The 12,613-nt window shown below is 39.1% G+C and overlaps 1 protein-coding gene and 1 long non-coding RNA gene across 2 annotated transcripts in view; one reads left to right on the top strand and one right to left on the bottom strand.

Annotated features, from left to right (window-relative positions):
- LOC128090871 (uncharacterized) overlaps positions 1 to 12,613 on the bottom strand; it is a 579,571-nt gene that overhangs the window by 383,299 nt on the left and 183,659 nt on the right. The gene's annotated exons all lie outside the window — the stretch shown is intronic.
- COL22A1 (collagen type XXII alpha 1 chain) overlaps positions 1 to 12,613 on the top strand; it is a 225,347-nt gene that overhangs the window by 118,494 nt on the left and 94,240 nt on the right. Inside the window, exons 16-18 of the mRNA XM_052703565.1 lie at positions 5,211 to 5,264; positions 7,360 to 7,404; positions 11,330 to 11,383. Of these exons, the coding sequence (XP_052559525.1) occupies positions 5,211 to 5,264; positions 7,360 to 7,404; positions 11,330 to 11,383 (153 nt within the window). The remainder of the gene's footprint in view (positions 1 to 5,210; positions 5,265 to 7,359; positions 7,405 to 11,329; positions 11,384 to 12,613) is intronic.

The following is a 12,613-nucleotide window of genomic DNA, read 5'->3' as shown; positions in this document are numbered from 1 at the left end:
TAATTACATTTCTGTCCATTATGGGAGTTTCACTATGCACCAGTAGACAGTGGCAAAATGTCACAGAACTTGAGCCATCCATTATATTACTGCATCAAACAATGTGCATCTGAATGAGCATTCGGTGAGACTTGGCTTACCATCAGAAAAGTGCCTAAGCTTTGAAGCCCTTCACATGGGCAATGCTTTGTCCTCTTTCCAAAATCTCAGCTCTCCTTGCCTCCCTAGTTAGTGAGAGGATAACTAACCAACAGCTACTTTCATCTGTCTTCATAAAACAAAAAGAAGATGGCTCATTACACTGATGAGTGTTTTTCTTAGGGACGTTATGCACAGCAAGCTCAGTTCAGCCTATGAAAGGTGAGGCAAGGATAATGGATTGGTTGCTCAGACTTCCTTGATCCAGTTCTGCTCTCATACCTGCAAAGGTGTTTGAGTGTCACATCTTTCTGGAAGAGCTATCTGGCTAACTAAACCTCCTGTTGATTTCACTTATAGCATTGTTCTCAAGTAGGAGTTAAATGCCTGAACACCATTCTAGATGTCATCCTGATGGTCATCTGGCTCTGTCTGAGAGGACTCCATGAAGCAGTTTATTCATGTAGATCCTTCTGGGTGTCTCATGTACAGAGGCTCCTTCTCCAAAATGTCTAGTTTTCATTGAGGGAAATGTTCATCATTTCCTTAAGTCTCATTAGGAGGGTATCAGAAATAATGGTGTATTTGTGGACTAGTGGAAATACTTGGCAGCCATCCCATGGTTCTCTGCAGGAATTGTATTGCTATCAGCAACATGAAGGGTTTGATTGTGGAAGTGGCATGGCATCATGTTCAGCAGGGGATAAATGACATCTGTAAAGCAAGGCCAGGCTGAGTGTGAAGGAACTCTGGATGTTGTTTTGCCCTTCAGTGGAATTAGGAAGTAGATGAAATGATGGGATTCATCACTCAGAAATGACTATCAGCTGCATATCATCTATTATATAATAAACAAATATGTGTTTTCTCTATGCCCTGCATATTTTCCCATAGTGGAATTAAAAGCCAGTAGGCTGTACAATGCCCTGTTTCCTTGTGTTGTGAAGTCCCTCACTCTTGCTTTATAAAGCTTTTAAAATCAAGCTAAATTGAGTCTATTATCTATAGCTCCAGAAGGGATTGATTCTGGAAAAAGCTCCATATTTCCCACAAGGTGAAATAATGAGACAATCAGAGAATAAGTTCAGCATTATGAGCTGGGCAGGATAGATGTTGATAGGTGTTGGCCCATCAACATCTATCCTGTTTGATTTAGACACTGCCAAGTGCTTCCAGGGAAGAGGTGAGCTTGGCTATCCCCAGCCTCTAAGCTACAGTAGCTAAACATAAAATGACTGTGTGCTTTCATAGTGACTTTTACTTATTTTAATGGATGCACTGACTATATGTGATGTCCTTAAGCTGGATCCTGGCCTGAGCTATTTTAAGCAGTAATCCATGCTTTGTTGACAGGACTTTAAAATTAAAAATATGAATCAACATTCCTTTGTAAAGCCCAGCTTCTTTGCTCCTGTGGAATGGATTACATAGAGATGGGTAGAGTTAGTATTAGAAAGGTCATATCTCCAATTGCTGTTGTAATGATTACTTTTTGCCTGATCACTTATTTTCATTTTAAATCATCAGCATCAATACAGTGGGTTCATGCTCTCCCCCAAGCTCCATGGAGGGCTACCTTGCAGTTTTCTCTGGTGATTTGGGATGTGCTCCTTCCAACTCAGTCATGTTCATTTCCATTAAGGCTGTCAAGTGCAGCAGTGCTCAGAAACTGTACATGCACCCTAGGAGGTTGAGCACCCTGTTTATCTGCTTGGCTGAATGATTTCCAGTCTTTTGCCTCAATAGCAATTGCCAGCAATTTCTTCTAAGGAGGTGCAGGTTTTACAGACCTCATTAATTATGTGATGAAATTTCCAATAGCACAGAAAGGAATCCTGCAGACTTCTGGTAATAGGACTTCAATCCCCAGAGATACCCTAAATGGATGATTAGGGTACACATATGTATTACAGGAATGAAATGCCCTTGATAAGTCATCTCTGGCTTTACAGCTTTTGCTGCTCAATGAAGTCTTCAAGGTAGATTGTTTCTGGCTCAGTGTCTTCATCATGAAAATTATTTTCTTCACTCTCCAAGCTATGTGGGTAAACTTCAGTGCTCACCAAAATGGATATTTGATCTTGCTGGCTGCAATTGGGTGGAAGCAAAGAAGAGCTCTCAGCGCTTGCCTTGTGCTGATCAGTGTCAGAATGTGATTATAGAAGATGCTGTGGTAGACTGGGATGGAAAGAAATATCCATTGTTCAGTGGAGAAGCCTCTCACGTAAATACATGGGAGCCAGAAAGATACTGAAATGGAATAAGTGGGTTCAAAGTAAAAAGAGTACAGTACAACCCCTTCATGATATGACATTGTAGCAGTTAAACAAAGCTTGAATTGTTGAGACGACCCTTTAGCTTTTCCAATCCTGCGGCAAATACCCAATCTTCCTTCTTTTTTTTTCCCCCTACATCTTTAATAAAAGGTTAAAGAGATTTTCTCATGGCTGTCATTGCTGTAGAACTGACATAGACCTAGCATTGCTATCTGAACTGACAGATATCTGCACTTAATAGAAAAACAGATGGAGAAGAAAAAATAAGTATTTGAAGTTTTAAGTATTAAGTAAGGTTTTAATTTTGACAAATTTCCTCATTCTTGTTCACTTCAGCTGTCGAAGGTCTCACACTTCTCTGGTTTACCAGACATGATCTCAGCACAGGCCTTGAGTGGGATCAGCAAGTCTTCCCATACAAATCCACTTTCTCTATCTATAACTTTTGCTGACTGTTATAACCACGATTTATGTAACAGTCTGAGTTGGATGTTGATAATCTGGACAACTAATAGCAGGCTTTTGTTTCCCAAGAGGTTTTACCTGAAATTTGATAGTATTATTTTTCTGCACTCTGAGGACAGATTAAGCGTGTGCCTGCTCTTTCTCTGCTCTTAGAGAACTTCCACAGCTGACACTGCAGAGGTCCTCAGGTGCCAGATGATGTAGAGGTCTCAGAGCCAACTTTGACTGTGCATATACTCAGCTCTTGTTAACTTGTTTGTGAATCTCCCCAGGACTCTGTGGCATGGTTGGTTTTCATACTGAACACGCGTTCAATTCTTTTAAAACTGGGCTGATGAACTGCTCACAAGCTTCAGGGCACGGTTTCCTCTGTTTTAAAGAACAAAGTCCTCTGTGGCAAAAGGAGGGGACAGTTTTGGCAATGCTTTGCTTAAAACAGTTGTGAGAAGCTTGCCAACTACAGTTCAGCCAGCCTGCCAGGTTTGTGCTTAACAACTGTTGCAAATGAGATTGTCATTTGGACTAAGGCAAATTGTAAACAGTGGTGCAGCATGAACAGCCTCCAGAACACTTGTGTTGGGACAAAAAAGCCCCATTTCTGCTAACAGTTCATTGAAGACAAGGACTGTGTTTTTAAATCTTTTTTTTTTTTTTAATTTATTTAAATAGACATATTTTAATAAGAAACATCCATCAATAAGAAATGCAGAAATAATTTTAAAATGCAATCCTGATCTGTTTCAAAGCCCTATCCAATGCAGCAATCCAGTGCTGAAATTAACCAGATGGGTGATGTAAAAAGAAGGAAAGTCAGATAGGAAACAAGATAATTGGCCAGGAATATGATGTAAGAAGCCAACCAAGAAAGCCTTGGCTACCTTGTCAGGCTAAGGCGGGTCACCACAAGTTTGTTCAGAGGGCCGATCCTATTCATCTGGGGATCCAGACCATTAACAGTTGTTGAAGGGCACATCAAAGCAATCAGTAAGAGTGCTTTCTATTTAATTTTACCATCTCAAGGAAGAAAATCAGTGCACAACCAGCTGAAGAACTTTTGAAACACCTCTGATACTCTTGCATTTCTCTTATCTACAGTGAAGATGTAGTCTATTTTGCCTTTGGGAATATAGAATCATGGTACAGCCTAGAATGGAATGGACCTTGATCATAAGATCCAAACTTTTGTGAGAAGATGGAATCTAGATGATGCTATCTGACTGGATGTTGTGTTGAGGGACATGGTTTAGTGGGAGCTATTGGTAATAGGTGAATGGTTGGACTGGATGATCTTTTAGGTCTTTTCCAACCTTGGTGATTCTATGATTCCATGATTCTATCTAGCGCCCTGTCCAGTCATGATTGAAAACCTCCATGATGGAGATCCTACCATGTTCCTCGGGAGATTGCTCTAGTGATTCATTATTCTCACTGCAAAAAAAAATTCTCTCTTACATCAAAGTAAAACCTTTTTTTTTGTAGCTAGTACACAGTTTCCCCTTTTCGTCTTCTCCATATGTCTCTTTCTGAAAAGAGAGCCTTGGTATTCTTTGCAGCCACCCTTTAAATACTGGAATAGTGTGATGAGGTACCTCTGAGCCTTCTCTACTCCATGGTTACAAGACAGCTTCAGTCTTTCCTCATGGTTCACGTTCTCCAGACCTTTGATCATGTCTGTGGTTCTCTTCCTTTGAACCATTTCTGCATCTTTTATGAACTGCTAGGACCAGAACTGGACACAGTACTGCAGGTTTTGTCGAACAGGATATGATTTACCTTCAGTGATGCAGCTGACTCATGTTCAGTTTGTTGTCTACCAGGGCACCATGGTCCCTTTCAGTAACAAAGATCCTAGCCTGTACAGGGTTCTGTTGTTGTGCCATTGCAGGTACAGGACTTTTCTCTTGTTAGTGTAGTCATGTAGTTGTTTCTTGCCTGCTCTTTCTGCCTGCCAGGTCTTTCCATAAAATGTCTTTCCCTTTTAATGGGACCACTTCACCACCCAGTTTAGTAAGTGTTTTACCTCTGAAATGACCTCGAGAGGAAGCTTCATATGATAGTTTGCCTTTGTAGGGCAATACTGAAAGCAGAAGAGTAAAACTTGCTATTGCCTGTTTGTATTGCAGTAGGGACAGCAAAAAACAGTAGGGTGCCACTTTGGGTAAGTAGATGAAAAGTCAAGTGCTACTCTGTATATTAGTGCTGAGACAGTCAGGAAGTCTCAACAGATTTCTATAAATCAAGAAGTATGTTACATTTTTGAATAAGTGTTTTTTTCCTTAGTCTTTTATGTGAAAATGTTTGTTATTTTACTTTATCTCAATTCTTTGCCAGGGATCTGAGGGAAAACAGGGTCCCCCAGGTATTAAAGGCTACGTAGGAGCACCGGTAAGTTATGATTATTATTAAGTTTTTGATACTCTAGAAACTTTATCCAGTTTTTCAGTATGTTCTGCCCACTATTTTTTTTTTTTTAAATTAACCTGCATATTGTGTATCTGACCTCTTACCTGTACTGTGCCCAAATTGTAACACTTTCTTGGCTTTATTGAGTTTCTTCTGACTTCTTTAAATGAGATCTGTACCTAGAGAATTGTCAGTAATAATGACTTGATTACCAAGATAACAGCTGGGAATTTTGTGATACTCCCACTGTAATGCAATTGCTTTGGTCTGTGTTGATGCACCATTTATACGGTGCTTGAAAACTTCATCATAGCACCAAACAGAAACACCAATTGTCAGCAAATTTCCAATCATATTTTCAAAACTGTCAGTAAGCAACACTTTGGGCTCATGGGACAAACTTGCCTTGAATGAGTGGACAGCAATACCAAAATAAATCATGTTGTCCCTGTCATGTGGTCTCACCTTTCTAATTACACAAGCAGTCTTAAAGCAGGTGTTGCAAAGACTGATAGGAGTTTTTAGTTTTTAATAACCTGGCTATACATCATTGTGCTTTAATGGCATACCAGACATGTTCACATACTGGAAGATTTCCCTGTACCAGCCAAGGTCTTTCTTTAAAACTCACTACAAAGAGGCCCAACATGTTCAGAATAGCGTGGGCACTTTTGTCTTTGCACAGGTGCATGCAGCTTCGCTGTAGAGCTGAACTCAGTTTAGCCTGAAGAAAATGACATGAATACAGTTCAGGCATTACCTCATTACCTGCCCATGCTGCACATTCTTAAAACTTGAATGAGATAAATGGACAAAGATCTGAGAATATTCACTCCTGCTCCTTGACTTTCCTTTATGTATGAGAAACAAAGCATCTGCATGTAGTACACTGTCACTAGAGACTGTGTTCATCTCCATCATCAGACTGACATTTGGCTTGAGTTGGGAAGCAACAAGGCTGCAATCATCCTACACAGTGTATATGAGGACCCCATGGTTATTGCTGCATTAAAAGAGCCATGTTTAAAACCTCACCTCATCTGTTTTTTGGAAATAGTCTGGTTATTGCTTTGCAGTATGAAAGCAGTGCATGCTCATTTCAGGTCATTAGAGATAGACAGGACTGTGCAGTTAGCTCACAGTCAGGCATAGCATGAAATCTGAATATCATAATAGTTAGATAAGTTATCCTATGGAACAAATAATTCCAGACAGATAGTTCTCATTAGCTTGGAGTTCAGTCTTCAGTGTAGTGTAAAGTTTAAAAATAAATATATTATAATAAGTGATTTAAGCTTCAGCAGTTTTAGAAAGGTCACTACTGACTGAGCGTATTTGTCTGCCTGTAGCCATTAGCTGATTGCACAGTTGCTACAAAATAGATGGTGCTTCCTGTGCCAACAGAGAGTGAAATCCATTCCTGCCCATTGAGTTGATCTCCAGTGTTAGCATTGCTGTCATTCATCAAACCAATCTCCAGCAAATTATTCTGATGTACCAGGGAGGAGATGAATTATACCATCCAGTTGAACTCCAGCATTGGTTTCACAGTGCACAAATACACTTTGTTCTCCAGGACAGGGATTATTTAGCATTTGTTGATTCTCAGAGGTACTTGCTGTCTGTCTAGCTACTGCATCCAAAACCACCAGGAATGGGCATTCTTCCTTGTTTATGCAATAGGTTTTTCCAGCAGTATTGTCTTTTACCTAAGTTCTCGTTGTTTGCGAGCAATATGAAAAATGCTCAGCGCTGGATGGTTTCCAGATCATCTGCAGCTGTGATGTGTTCCCTGTCCCTCCACATTGCTGCTGGCAGGAGGATTAGGTGTCTGGGAACAATTGCAGAGTTGCAGCAACATATTATTACACACGGTCTTGGGACCACAGGTCATCCTCGCTCTGTGAGTCTTCTTAGACCATGCTTGTGGCCAACTCTAAGGACTGGTAACACAGTAAATGTCCTTGAGGGTTACTTGAATAGATTGTGCAGACATCCATTGATTTGGTGACTAATTGGAGGAATTATGTGCCTTCTTGCATTGAGTTGTATAATCTCTTTTTCCTCTTATTTCTAGGGTTTACAAGGAGAAAGAGGAGAAAAGGGAACACGAGGAGACAAGGTATTTCTTCTGCATACTTCAAAAAGCCACACTATTCTTTACCTTTGTCCTTTAGGCCAGTAGATCTGAAGGGTAATGATGGAGAGTTTCTTAACTGCTCTGCACCTTCTAATACTGTCCACAAAAGGCCTCCTATGAGGTGCAGGAGGAGTTTGCAGATCTTTGCTGTCTACTAAGCTTACATTTAGATCTGTGTGTAGCTGGGGAGAGAGGAAAAGAGAGGAAGATTCGGATGATAGGATTCCATTGAGTAGAGTTAGTGGGGTGTCCACACTGTGCACAGTGTGATCTCTAAAATAAGTCTTCATCCAGCATTTCTCTGTCTCACTGTAGTTTCTGAAATTATACAACGTCTACATTTCTGTATTCTCTCATCACTATAAGCTCAGTTTTTTATGAGTACAAGGTAGTTTCTCTATTAAGAGCTTAGTCCAACAAGTGCTGCTTCCAATTTCTTGCCCTCTTCTGTCTGGAATTAGTGGTTTTACACAGCATAGGATTCTCTGGGATTTGAACTACGATGGTTTAAGGAAAGAAATGAAGCGCCCATTATACCCACAGTGTGCGTTTAGAAGGAGAGCCAGGCAGACACAGAGTTTTTCATTATTTCAGTTTGCTCATCATGTTTGGAGAGATCTCAGATATGCCCACATTTTGCTGCAGACCTGCCAGCTACTGCTCAAAGTTTCTTAGATATAACACTGCCAGGAGAAATGGGTTCTGGGCAGATCCTGCTCTGAAAAATGATGAGACATATGGCACAACCATGCTCTCAGCCCAGCCAAAGTTGTCCATCTTTTCCTCCAGGCAGGACTGGCTTGGTATTTTGTGTATAGTTTCCTCTGCTGCTTTTCTGGAGGTGAAGTTGTCTAATCTGCTGGAATATTTGGTTCCCAGAAGGAAATCCATCTTTCTGACATCACTATGATGGGAGAGGAAGCTGGAGCTGTGTGTGGGCTGATGACTGATTAAACTAAAGAAAGATTGAAGTGCAAAAGAGATGAATTAGGTTTTGTTTCATTACAAAGATATGAACAAACAGTGATTGTTTTTTCACTCTCCTTTTCCTGTATTTTTTTCTATTCTTTTTCCTGAAGCAGACAGATCTCTGCTACAGCAATTGTGCTTTGATTTTTTTCTTGACTCTAATGCTCTTCTCAGAGCACCCACTGCCATTACTTTAACTTTCACCAGCTGCTATTGCTGCAGAAAACAGTGGGCGTTGATGTGGCGGGCCAAATATTTCCCTGTCTGCTCTTCAGTCTGTAATTTGAAGACTGACACCTACGCAACCTGTGTTTCTGCTCTGCCTGAGAAGAAGAGTGTTTATTGCATCACACAAAAGTGCTAACCCATGCACTGAGTATTGGTCTATTCATAGAATCTCACAGAATCATTAAGATTGAAAAAGACCACTAAAATCATCTAGTCTAACCATCAACCCATCCCCGTCATGCCCTCTAACTCATGTCCCTCAGTGCCACAGCTACCTTAGTATGTCTAATATGACAAAAGACCTAACATCCCATAGTAGTATCCCATCTTGCCATTGTGTTCTTATATCCTATGACCCCTAGTGAAAATACTGAGGTTTTATAGTGAGGCTCCCAAACCCAGAACTGTTGGTTACATCTGCACTTCAGGAGACCCGCTGCATAAAGGAAGTGACAGCTCACATCTTTTTGTGTCCAGTGGGCTCACTGTGGACTTCCATAGAATTCTGTTTTCAATATATCAGTGCATACTGTTGCATCAGTTTCTTTCAGCAAGGGAAGGAAAGTGAGTGCCAAAGTGAAAATTTGAGAATAAATCTTTCGGAGATTTTTTTTTTCTTTTCAGGAAAAATATACTTTATCTAAATGGCCTTTTTCAAAGAAAGAAAAAAGTAATATACAGTAACAATTTTTTTGTTTTTCTGAAGAAACATTGGAACGCACAGTTCTTTGGAACAGTTACAAACACCTCTAGTGTTTGCATTTGTATAAATAATACATTTGCCTTTCCCAGTTACTAGCAGTAGGAATATCGACTCTTTTCTGTTTTGGCAGATGAATGAGCATGTGTGAAGTACTCACTGCTATAGTGTATTGATGCTAAGACATTCTCTTGAGGATAGAGTGCTCATTTTGTCAGCAACCCACCAGATTGTCATTTCCTGCAAGTCTCAGATTCAGGATGCTCACAGTTCAGTTAGGCATTGCAAATGTTTTTGTGAACTTGGAAACTACTGCCCCAGTATCAAGTAGGTCTGGATATCTTACAGTGGTTTTTCAGCTGCTTTTTGTAGGGTTTCTCTCTAATTTAACTCCCTGAGTGCATCTTTTTGAAATAACCTTTTGTTATGAGGCTGGTTGATTGTCTGAAGGGCAAAAATAAATCAATTGATTTGCAAATCCATTTCTGAATGCTAAATTAAGGCAGACTTCAAATTAAATCCAATGCAAATAATAACAAAGGTCTGATAGACTTACTGTGGGATATTGATAAGAATTAAAAATTTGAGAAAGTAAAACAAAAAACAAAAAACAAACATACAAAAAAAAGTAAAGTTAATACTCTGCTCTCTGCCGTTACTCCTTGTTTACAGTTTGTTTTTACATGTACTTTTATGTTAGCAGTAGCTGTGTGTGCATCATTTGATCATTTGAATTCAGCAGCATGTGCAGGATTGAGGCAAAAAGTGTTATGTTTACAGAGATTTGAGCAATTATGCAGTAAGAGAAAGACCCTATTCAAAGAGTTTTAAACTGAAGTGGCTACATGAGAAAGGGACACAATCTCTAAGGAAAAATAAGTTTAATGAGAGCATGGGATCTTGTCATCATTTCTCTTGAGAACCTGCTTTATAAAATATGAAATGTGTGTATGAAGTTTGACTATGGGGGTACAGTAGAGGTCAGGATCAGAATTCAAAATGGTCCCTAAAATGTAATACAGCAGAGCTGAAGTTGACAGAAGAGTAAAACAGAAGAGTAGTCTACAAATTGTGAAATAATCTTTCTTCTCAGAGCTAGCCTCAGCTGAGCTCAGCTTCAGGCATCCAGTTACAGTGCAGGCATGGGAAAATTGAATAATGCCCAAATAAGAGAAGCAAAAATGATAAGAGGTCTGAAAAATATGCCCTTTAAGAAAAGTTGAAAGTATTGAGGTTGTTTAGTCTGGGGTTTGAAGTTCTAAGGGGAAGTTTTCTAAGTCTTCAGATACATAAAAGGCCATTGTAAAGATGAAGGGAACAGCCTGTTCTTTCTCTCCAGGGGGCTTAGGAAAGAAGTACTTGTTTGAAACAGTAGCAAGAAAAGTCAAGTTTAGATATAGGGTAAAAAATATATCTACAGGTATTGAAAGTAAAGTAGTGGAATAAATTGCCTGTGGACTTTAGGGGACTGTATGTCTCAGAAAGCATGTTAAAACAGATTAATTGATTCCTCAGGTTAAGGAAAACAAAGGCGAAAAATAAAGCATTTATCTGTCTAAAAGTGACCTGTTGCTGTATTGTGGCTTCATTATTTTTGTTAGAGCTGTTCCAGATTGATATTCTCCTGCTACAATTTATCTGGTTTACATGAACCTGGCTCAGCAGGCAGAGGACGGATGCCCAGGTGGAGATCTGGCATACAACCACTTCTCATCTCAAAATTCACATCTCAGATACCCGATGCTGAGTTTTCTAGACAGACAAGTGGCAACACTTAGCAAAGTTATAAGGGATAAAAGTTTATTAATCACTATACTTGGCTCACCTCATTTCTGGATGCTCCCAGCAATTTTGTGGAGTACAATTCTTCAGGCATTTTCTCCATTGGGATTATATGAATTGCTCTTCTTGTATCTTTATGCTTGAAAGGAATAACGTAGATGGCTCTTGTAGAACACTGGTCCAAACATCATAGATTTGTTATAATGGTTCTTTCTCATCCTCTTCCAGGGAGAACGAGGTTTAGACGGGTTCCCAGGAAAGCCAGGTGTGGAAGGAAAACAGGTAAATCCTCAACTGGAGGCTTTTCTTTGCAGTGAGCACAAATTGCTTTAAATCTGTGAGCTGTACTGGACAACTGGTGAGTTATGGCAGGACTCTTGCATCTGCAGTTTTTAGAATCCTTATCCTAAGGCTCTGTGTTGGCACACTTTGATGTTCCTTATTATTTTTTCCTCACTTTTTCTTTTTCTCTTTTCCCCTTATTTTACTTTTTTACACCTTTTCTTCTTTTTCTGTTTTTCTTTTTTCCTGTTTTTTTTTTTTTTCCTTCTATTTTCTCTTTTCCTTTTCTCTTTCCACTTTTATTTATTTATTTATTTGTTTGTTTATTTATTTATTTATTTATTTATTTATTTCCTTCTCTTTAAGAATTAATTTATAACACAATATGCATTTAAAAGTGCCTGTGCTTGGAACACAATAGGGTAGAAGTCTGTCTGAATTTTCATTAAAGACTTAAGGAAGAATACATAAAAATGACTTTTATAAAGTTGTGGATTTTTTCCACCCACAACTTGAAAGGAGGAGAACTGGATTTAATGTGTTTGATTTCTTTTTCAGTATAAAATCTTGGAACTATTTGCATTTTTGAAACAAGATAAAACTGGAAAGATATTCTATAAAATCAGTACACTTCCACTGATTAGAGAGATAATGCTCTGTCTGTATCTAAAACTACTATCCATACATCCCACAAGATGTTTTCATTACTCAGAGTACTATACCTAATGATAGACATTCTTAAGGATCTTCTGATCTAAAAAGCAGAGGATGGAGTAAGAAGAAAAGACTAAAATGGGTTGTGATTTGGCAAAAGTCATGCAGCTATTGTTGTCACCCTTGAGCCTACTACATCTGCATTCTAGTCACTATCCGTCACTGCTCCCTCTGTGTAAAGGGTCATTTGAATACATGTTTTCTCATTTGCAGAAGTTGAGAAGCTGCCTAACTACTTTGCTTTTGCTCCTTTGGAAATCAGAGGATCGATTTGATTTTGTTAGGAAGTCTTTTTGCTTCCTGTTCAGATTATTAAGATGGCAAGGTATAGTGTCGTAAACAATCCTAGCCTTTGTTAAACTACACCTTCCTTTCTGCGAGGCAATAGAGATTATCATGCTACTTTTTTTTTTTTTTTTTTTTTTTTTTTTCTGTTTCTCTGTGGGAGGTTTGATCATTAATCATCACTTTCTCTCTGCTCTGTTCCTCAGCCATGTTTTATCCTATACTATGAAG

The sequence above is a fragment of the Tympanuchus pallidicinctus genome, unplaced genomic scaffold (genome assembly GCF_026119805.1).
Source record: "Tympanuchus pallidicinctus isolate F22 unplaced genomic scaffold, pur_lepc_1.0 scaffold5, whole genome shotgun sequence".
Classification (NCBI taxonomy): domain Eukaryota; kingdom Metazoa; phylum Chordata; class Aves; order Galliformes; family Phasianidae; genus Tympanuchus; species Tympanuchus pallidicinctus.
The sequence above is the reverse complement of the archived record's forward strand: the minus strand, read 5'-3'. Positions and strand labels throughout refer to the sequence as shown.